Source organism: Sesamum indicum, linkage group LG7, assembly GCF_000512975.1.
Source record: "Sesamum indicum cultivar Zhongzhi No. 13 linkage group LG7, S_indicum_v1.0, whole genome shotgun sequence".
NCBI lineage: Eukaryota > Viridiplantae > Streptophyta > Magnoliopsida > Lamiales > Pedaliaceae > Sesamum > Sesamum indicum.
The window spans coordinates 8,669,504-8,678,150 of record NC_026151.1 but is presented as its reverse complement, the minus strand read 5'-3'; the positions used below and the strand labels follow the sequence as shown (position 1 = coordinate 8,678,150).

Genomic DNA, 8,647 nt, shown 5'->3' with positions numbered 1-8,647 from the left:
GGCCGATTGGGATTATTTTAACCAAGGAAGAAGCAGCAGCAGAAGAAGAACCGAGAATGAAAAAAGAATATCTTGAAGTAGGGTTAACGAATATCATCTGGTCTCCATGTTTCTATTTGCAAAGGTTTGAGAAATAATGCTATCTAATATACTTTTCCCTTTGCTAATGTCTGTTGCCGTTGTATAAATGGGATCACTGCAGTTAATTGTGATTGTTTTACATAGAACTGAAAGATTGCACTAATAGTTCATGTTATTCTCCCTTGAATGGGTTGGTGGGTCTATCTTTTTGGTTATCTGGATGAGTTCCCAATTTTTGTGATGAGAGCTGAAGATTAGAGTCGTTATTTTTCAATGTGAAATAGGACACAAATTATTATTTGAATTCTGCTCTTCATGTTGACAAGAAAAACTTTATGTGAATGATATGTTGAGAAAGTTTATGAATACCACTTTTGTGTTTTGCAGTTAAGTTGTTTTGATGAGTGTATCTGCTGTTGAGAGCACGGCCTATTGTTTTGAAAATCTTCAGTTTCAGAAAATATGCCTTCATGGTGGGGGAGGTCATCATCGAAAGAAGCCAAAAAGAAAACAACCAAAGAAAGTTTTATTGACACACTACACAAGAAGTTTAAGAGTCCAGAAAGCAAATCTTCCAGTAGACCAGGAGGTTCTAGAAGGCGTTCAAGTGACACAGTTTCAGAGAGAGGGTCTCAGTCACGAGCTGAGTCAAGGTCTCCATCACCTTCCAAACATGTAGCGCGATGTCAAAGTTTTGCGGAAAGGCCCCAAGCCCAGCCACTTCCCCTGCCAGGCCTCCGCCCTGCCAATGTCAGTCGTACTGATTCTGGAATAAGTGAATCCGCAAAACCAAAACTAGAGAAGGTCTCCAAACCATCATTGTTTCTGCCTCTTCCGAGACCTGCATGTATCCGCCAAAGGCTGGAACCTGCTGACTTGGATGGTGAAGTGGCTGTTGCTTCAATCTCTAGTGAATGTTCCATTGAGAGCGATGATCCAGCTGATTCACGTCAGCGTAGTCCTCTGGCCAACGACTATGATATTGGCTGTAGGACTGCAGCAGGCAGTCCCTCGAGGTGAGTGGAATAGTACAAAAAAGTACAGCAGTCCATTTTTAAGTGTGTTATTCTGATTTGCATACCTTACATATAAGGTTTATATCTGTCTTACTAACTTGACGTCTCCTTTTCCCCATATTTCCTTCCTGAAGCATTTCTTTTAAGGAACAGTCTCCTGTTGCTCCAGTAATATCAAGGGAGTCACCTGTTCCAGTGACCCTCTCCTCCAATAAAAATGTCTCCTCTTCGCCTCCTAGAAGACGTCCTTTGAAAGGTCTCGTGCCACATTTACAGGTTCCACATCATGGTGCCTTCTGCAGTGCTCCGGATAGCTCAATGTCTAGTCCCTCTAGAAGTCCAATGAGAGCATGTGGTTATGACCAAGTAACAAGTACCGCTTTTACTGCTGGGAAGCTTTATCCAGACTTTCCCTTTCTTGGATCTGGTCAATGCTCCAGTCCAGGCTCAGGTCAGACTTCTGGCCACAATTCAATGGGAGGAGATTTGTCTGGGCAACTGTTTTTGCAACCTAGTCGAGGTAGCCCGGAATATTCTCCAAATCCTAGTCCTAGAATGACAAGTCCAGGCCCTGGTTCAAGAATTCATAGTGGCGCTGTAACGCCACTTCATCCTAGAGCTGGAGGTGGCCATTCTGAATCACAGAGTAATTGGCCTGATGACGCAAAACAACAAAGTCATCGTCTGCCGCTTCCTCCGATAACAATTTCCAATTCCTCACCCTTCTCTCATCAGAATTCAGCTGTGACATCACCTTCACTGCCACGTAGTCCTGGAAGAGCAGAGAACCTTACAAGCCCAGGTTCACGTTGGAAAAAGGGGAAGTTGCTTGGTCGAGGCACATTTGGACATGTCTATGTTGGTTTTAATAGGTGCGGATACCTGATCAATATTTCGTTTTTTCCTCACGCTATATAGTTGTCATGGATCCTTTGTTTCTTCCTTCATTAGTTTAAGGAAGCTCTTATCACCTGTAGACAATGAAACCCATAAAATTAATACTTAACCATTTATGCTGCTCGTCTAGAATATTCCAAATAACTCAGTGGACTATTTCCTTTTCCCCTTCTACTTCTGACTTGTTCATTTCTTGAAGTTGTTTCCTGATTCATGGGTGTTGTTCCATTGGTTTTTAGTGAAACTGGCGAAATGTGTGCCATGAAGGAGGTTACATTATTTGCTGATGATGCAAAGTCGAAGGAAAGCGCAAAGCAGTTGGGACAAGTGAGTCTTTTCGGCCGTTAGGCTTATTCTTCTATCAATTGCTATGTTGAAGTGCAAGTCCTTTTATCAAAATTTGTTTATTAAGTAAAAAGTTCTTAAAGTCATTTCTGTTTCTTACAGGAGATTGCGCTGTTGAGTCGCTTAAGGCATCCTAATATTGTGCAGTACTATGGATCTGAAACGGTTAGTCATATTCTAGCAAACTTTTGTTACTTCTTCTACATTGGTGCTGCACTTTTTAGGAACTCTCTAAAATGCCCAATTCTAAACTTTGGTTGTCCAAATGCCTTACTTTTAATTTGCCTTAGAATCTGACTGTCGATTCATTACATATTATTCTACAAGTAGTAAGTTTTTGGAAAGCCAATTGATTTTCTTTAAGAACTTATGTTACTATGCATCCATCTTAAGCTGTACATTTTAATCCAAATAGTACATGGAGTCCTTTTTCTTAAGCTTCAGTTGGTTCTGAATTTATTTTCCTTTATCAGGTGGGTGATAAATTATATATTTATTTGGAATATGTATCTGGTGGTTCCATCCACAAGATTCTACAAGAATATGGAAAACTAGGAGAATCTGCTATTCGCAGTTACACTCAACAAATTTTATCAGGGCTTGCATATTTACATGCTAAAAATACTGTGCACAGGTAACATGCTTCGTTTCTTTGGATTAATTCTCTATTGCAACCTTGGTCCCAGTTACTTTATTCATTGTTTAACGTTATTATCTAGCACTTAATGCTTCACATATATGGCAGGGATATTAAAGGGGCCAATATACTTGTGGATCCAAATGGCCGCGTTAAGTTGGCAGACTTTGGGATGGCAAAGCATGTAAGTGTGGACCATTCTATTGAATGTAGTCAAATTGTTACAACTTTATGAAAACTTCATAAATAGGAAATGAATGTAAAAGATGTCTGGTCAGAGTTAAACTAGTGATTTGACTGCTGAACATACTTCAATCAGCATCTCGGCATTTATAAGACGAAGTTGTTGCTTTTATATTTTGTTTTGTTGCAATTGTCACCACCCAGGAGGACTCCAAAAGGTTGCTTAACATGTTCTAGTAATTGTTTTATGTTCTTTATGTGTCAGGCATATTCTCTATCATTCAAAATTTAATCTCCACTGCAATTTACATCTCCCACGTGACGTTTATGGTTTTACAGATTACAGGGCAATCTTGTCCATTATCTTTTAAGGGTAGTCCTTACTGGATGGCACCTGAGGTCAGTTGATTTTGATTATCTGGAATCCAATGCCCCTAGAGCTTGCTTTTCTACCTGCATAACCACATTTCTTCTCTGCTGCTCGCTTAGGTTATAAGGAATTCAAATGGTTGCAGTCTAGCTGTGGATATTTGGAGTCTTGGATGCACTGTATTAGAAATGGCTACATCAAAACCACCTTGGAGCCAGTATGAAGGGGTTTGTATTTGACTATGTGATGCCAGAATTCATATTCTTTTTTTTTGTTTGTGTGTGGGACGTGTGGAGAGAGCATTTCTCCATCTTGAAGTTTAACCTAATGTGTTTTATGGGTAACTGATGCTTTTTTTTGGGCTTAAAGGTTGCAGCTATGTTCAAGATTGGAAACAGTAAAGAACTTCCAACAATTCCAGATCACCTCTCAGATGAAGGGAAAGAATTTGTGAGGCTATGCTTGCAGCGAAATCCCCTGCATCGTCCCACAGCTGCTCAGCTTTTGGAGCATCCTTTTGTGAAAAATGCTGCACCTTTGGAGAAACAAATACCGAATTCTTCACCCTCTTCAGATCATCCTGCAGTGACAAATGCTGTCAAATCCATGGTATTGTTTTTGCATTCATCCTGCTTCTTTCAACTTTTTCCAAGATTTTTGAGATGCAATTTATTTTCAAATCTTGGATTGGATTGATGCTCTTCTATTTATTTCACCGAGTTCTAGTTTTCTTCTTTAGCCTTGAATGAAGTGGTCTATAGTTCTGATGCTAAAGTCTTCAAATTTTAATATAGGTGTTTAAAGGTTATGTGATAGCATATAATACAAAGTGCAATAAATGAACTGAGTTACCTATTCTGTCAACTGGTAATGTTAAACAGCGTCCAGCTCTAAGTTGTCAACTTCAATTTAAACATTGAGTTGTATATTGTTAATTATTTTCTCTTTTTGGGCTTTACGAAGCAAGTGTTAATCTGTGCTGGTTATTTGAGGTGTTACTGATAATGTGATTTCTGCATCATCTATAGGGCATTGGTAATGCAAGAATTCTTCAGCAGCCGGATACAGAGAGACTTGCGATCCACTCTTCTAGAGTATCAAAATCAAATTTTCATTCCAGGTCTCTCTCTCTCTCTGACTCTAATTCTTAACGCTTTGTATCTGTGTTGAATTCACATGCATGCATGCGTACTGCTCTCCCTGTACTTTCCGCTCCATCCTTGCTCAACAGCTCATCTTCACCAAGGAAAAGTCGGAACATCATAATTGTCCCTCTTTCTCTTGTATAAATCCCACGAAGAAATTCTCATTCATCAATTACACTGAAATACTTCAGATTTATGGTCATGTATTCATTTGTGAATAAAGCAAATAAAACGAATGTATGAGTGGTTAAAGTAGCTGCGTTATTGGGCTTACTTCTGTTCTATGTTTCCTTCGCATTCCAGTGACATTTACATTCCAAGGAACATATCATGTCCCGTCTCTCCAGTTGGGAGTCCTCTTCTGTATCCAAGGTCACCACAGCACCTAAGTGGGAGAATGTCTCCTTCACCTATATCCAGCCCCCGCACAACCTCTGGCTCATCCACACCTCTAACTGGTGGTATTGGGGCCATCCCATTTCATAATCAACCTATGTTGTCACAAGACGGTTATGGGAATTTGCAAATGCGTTCACCCAGTCCTTGTGTCAACAGCCCATCTTACTGGGATCCTGACATCCTCCGAGGGGTGCAGTCTGGATCTCATGCTTTCCGGGAACTGACATCCTATGATAATGATGCTCTTGGAAAGCAGTTTGTACGGGCTGCCAATGGAGAACTATATGATGGACAGTCAGTCTTGGCTGATCGCGTGTCTCAGCAACTCCTCAGGGATCCTGTGAAGCTGAATCCATCACTTGATCTGTCTCCTTCATCTCCACTGACATGCAACCGCATGACTGGAGTATGACTTTGTTCTTTATCAAAGAGATCATAAGGTGAAGCTGGTCAATCCGTCACTGTTTTTCCACACTGTGCAACATCGCCCGTCGTTTTATTTGGGGATGCTAATATGAACAGCAGAGATCAAGAAGCTAAAACACCATTGAATATGATGACATTGTTGACATTGCTCGGCCAACAGCCTCCACTGGTCAAGAGCATGCATCGTTAAGCTGAGCTTCCTAACATCAGAGTTCACTTTGCAAGAGCCACTGGACACATCGGCCAGTAGAAAGTTAAATGGTCTAGATTATTTGAACTGTGACTGACTTAAAGTCCGATTATAGCTTTGGATTGTATAGTCATCGTTAAATCTTTGCTCTGCAAAAATGTATATTCACATTATTGCATAGAAGGGAAGAAAGTGTAACCCTGGACAATAATAGCTGTAGAACTATTTCTCTTACAGTATGCAACTGCTGTACAGAAATGGAGAAAATGAATCGAGATTTAATTTATGTTGAGAAATTGTAAGTCTTGATCTTAACTGTAGATCATCTAGTTTCTTTCAGGTTTGGTGGAGAGTTGTCTCTGGGGAAGTCACAGTGAATTTGATTACTCTGATGCCTAGTGAAGTCCAGGTATACTAGATTGTGTTTTATGTTACATATTCTTTACAGAACATCGCCCCGTCCTTCAGTAACTTTGGGACATCATTATTCTACAAGATTCAGAACATTATCTTGCAATAACACATACACAATGCTAATGTGGAATTTCTGAGTAAAATATGCATTTGCGTATTAGGAATTTGAAGAACCACCAGTCCAAAAAAGAAGCCAGGGCTAGCTTTCCATTTCTCAAAATTACTTTTGACCATACTACTTAAACGAGAGAAATTATTTCTTGATCAAGTCCAGGCTGAACTCCCAGAGTTTCTTAGCCAAATCTGTGTCTGCAGCCTTTGCACTTGCTTTGGCCAAGTTGTTGTCCGAAAAGTATTCACCACTAACCCCTTTCAGCTCTGGACGCAATGCAACGTAACATGTGGTTGAAGCCCCCTTTGTATTAGATCAAAAGACAGAAGAGTTAAACAAGAAACCTTATGATATCTTCAAGATTCAACAAATTTCTTCTAAGATTATACATTCAAATGCAAAATGATATCAATTATGATCTCTCCTTTTTCCCTAACTCCCGTTTCTTTTGCTTACCTGTTGAACATCTTTTAGCACGAGTTTTCCAAATGTACTGACAAAACCTGCATGGAGAGGAACCAGGCAAATTTTAGCTGGAAATCGATGATAAGAAAGCCATCTGCTGATGTTCCTAGTATCGTGAATATCATAGATGTAGAATACTAGGCTGCAAGTATATAAATTGTAAAAACAACTTATGGAAGATGGAGAAGATGTTTGGTTCAAGAAAGTACGACTGTAGAATAGAGCAATGAGCCTTCAAATTTAAGAATCTTCTGAGGGAAAAAAGGCCGTGGTTAGTTTTTGACAGGAACCTACAACTCTAACAAGGAGGACAAGACTTCTAGCAAGACATGTTCCGGAGACAAGATGAGAAGGGACAGAGAAGCAAAATGTCGAGCACTTTATAAATGTCAATTAATTATTCAGTAATACACACATAAACTACTTAAGCACTGTAACCAGAAATTGATCATTTTTTCCAGCTCATCCACTATTTCCAAGTTTCTCGCTATATGTTGAGAGATAGCTCTTACAATATCAAAGCCTGACTTTATCCCATCTTGACTTTGCAGGTCAAAGTATCAACAAATCACACAATTTTTACCTTCAAAAACACCAAGGTTACCTTTAAATACTCCAAGGTGACGGAAAAGATTGGTCGAGATTACTCCAGGATGAAGCGAATTTGCCGTTATATCTGCACCTTCGTCCTGTTCAAGAATCATCAGCAACATGATATCCCAAAGAAACTTGGTACATTAGATAGCATTGTACTTGTTTGGTAGAGAAAATTTTATGTCTGTGTATATCAACTATCTAGCTATACAAGGAAGACGTATATAATGCACATAAATAAAATTTTCAGAAGAGTATAAAAATTCCTGATCGTTTCTCTCAATCTATTAGGAAATCGATTTGGCAATGTGCAATTAGGTACCTTTAATCGTCTAGCCAACTCGTTACCATGCAGTATGTTAGCAAGTTTTGATTGGCCATATGCACCCCATCTTCTATATCTGCACTAGAGAATCGACATTACCCACTAAAATCAGACATCTTCCGTTGCACAAATTCATGAATGGAAATATTCAGATGGCTAGAATGGAAAGGGCTGCATACCCTTCTCGATCGTTGAGTCTGTCAAAACGGATTCCTTCCTCATATGGAACTCGGTGAGCCTCAGAGGAAACATTCACAATCCTACCCTCCCTTTTCGTCTGACGAGCTGTTTTTTTCATGGTGTCCAATAACAAATTTGCTAGAAGAAAATGCCCTGCAAAAAAGATAAATATTGCATAAAATCATAAAAACATGCATTCCAAGAACAAAAATCAAATGCTCCGAGTTTTGTTCTTGGAATATATTGCTTCTTGCACACTAGTATGCACAGCTATATATAGGAAACAGGAAAAATACCCAAGTGGTTTGTGGCGAACTGCAACTCAATGTTATCTTGAGACAACTTGAAAGGGGTTGCCATCACTCCTGCATTGTTGCTGACAGTTGAGAAGACAAAGCAAGTTAAGAAATTGCATGACAGATTGTGAAACTTGTGACAAAAATCGAGAAAGGAAAACAAACACAAGAGCATACAGAATTTATGTGATTTTGAAATGAATGGCTCCTACATACACCGTCGCTCAAGTTTTTTTTTCTAGAGTAGGATGTTCATACAATTGCAGTTAAACAGCCACACTGTAAATAATTATGTTGCCTCTACTAATAAAGTATTATGCTAAGCTAGGTTCGAAGCTCCAACAGCCCATCTTAGCAATTAGAACACGTTTGGGCATGGGTCAAATACATGTTCACCAAAACGTTAATGCAAGACTCATAACTGACACTAAGTTATGTCCAGGCGTTTGATGCTATACAGTTTAAGCTTCTGTTCTCGACTTACATCAAAATGTTCAACGGACGACCTGAGGAAGTAAACTCGGAAGCAAATTTTCTAACAGATGCCAATGAACTGAGATCTAACTCCATTG

The 8,647-nt window shown here is 39.4% G+C and overlaps 2 protein-coding genes across 3 annotated transcripts in view; one reads left to right on the top strand and one right to left on the bottom strand.

Annotated features, from left to right (window-relative positions):
- The window catches only part of LOC105166689 (mitogen-activated protein kinase kinase kinase YODA), a 6,908-nt gene extending 917 nt beyond the window's left edge, over nucleotides 1-5,991 (top strand). The window contains exons 1-12 of one of the 2 annotated variants that reach the window (XM_011086137.2): nucleotides 1-124; nucleotides 469-1,097; nucleotides 1,232-1,969; nucleotides 2,234-2,321; nucleotides 2,442-2,504; nucleotides 2,813-2,973; nucleotides 3,085-3,160; nucleotides 3,499-3,558; nucleotides 3,649-3,756; nucleotides 3,899-4,138; nucleotides 4,558-4,649; nucleotides 4,978-5,991. In XM_011086137.2, the coding sequence (XP_011084439.1) occupies nucleotides 544-1,097; nucleotides 1,232-1,969; nucleotides 2,234-2,321; nucleotides 2,442-2,504; nucleotides 2,813-2,973; nucleotides 3,085-3,160; nucleotides 3,499-3,558; nucleotides 3,649-3,756; nucleotides 3,899-4,138; nucleotides 4,558-4,649; nucleotides 4,978-5,485 (2,688 nt within the window). In that variant the 5' untranslated portion in view covers nucleotides 1-124; nucleotides 469-543 and the 3' untranslated portion in view covers nucleotides 5,486-5,991. The remainder of the gene's footprint in view (nucleotides 125-468; nucleotides 1,098-1,231; nucleotides 1,970-2,233; nucleotides 2,322-2,441; nucleotides 2,505-2,812; nucleotides 2,974-3,084; nucleotides 3,161-3,498; nucleotides 3,559-3,648; nucleotides 3,757-3,898; nucleotides 4,139-4,557; nucleotides 4,650-4,977) is intronic. The other variant, XM_011086136.2, reaches the window with a different exon arrangement.
- Nucleotides 6,214-8,647, bottom strand: part of LOC105166688 (short-chain dehydrogenase TIC 32, chloroplastic-like) — a gene marked incomplete in the record, with an annotated part of 3,477 nt that continues 1,043 nt past the window's right edge. Inside the window, 7 exon segments of the mRNA XM_011086135.2 lie at nucleotides 6,214-6,518; nucleotides 6,672-6,718; nucleotides 7,285-7,369; nucleotides 7,597-7,675; nucleotides 7,779-7,932; nucleotides 8,076-8,155; nucleotides 8,560-8,647. Coding sequence (XP_011084437.1) covers nucleotides 6,357-6,518; nucleotides 6,672-6,718; nucleotides 7,285-7,369; nucleotides 7,597-7,675; nucleotides 7,779-7,932; nucleotides 8,076-8,155; nucleotides 8,560-8,647 — 695 coding nt within the window.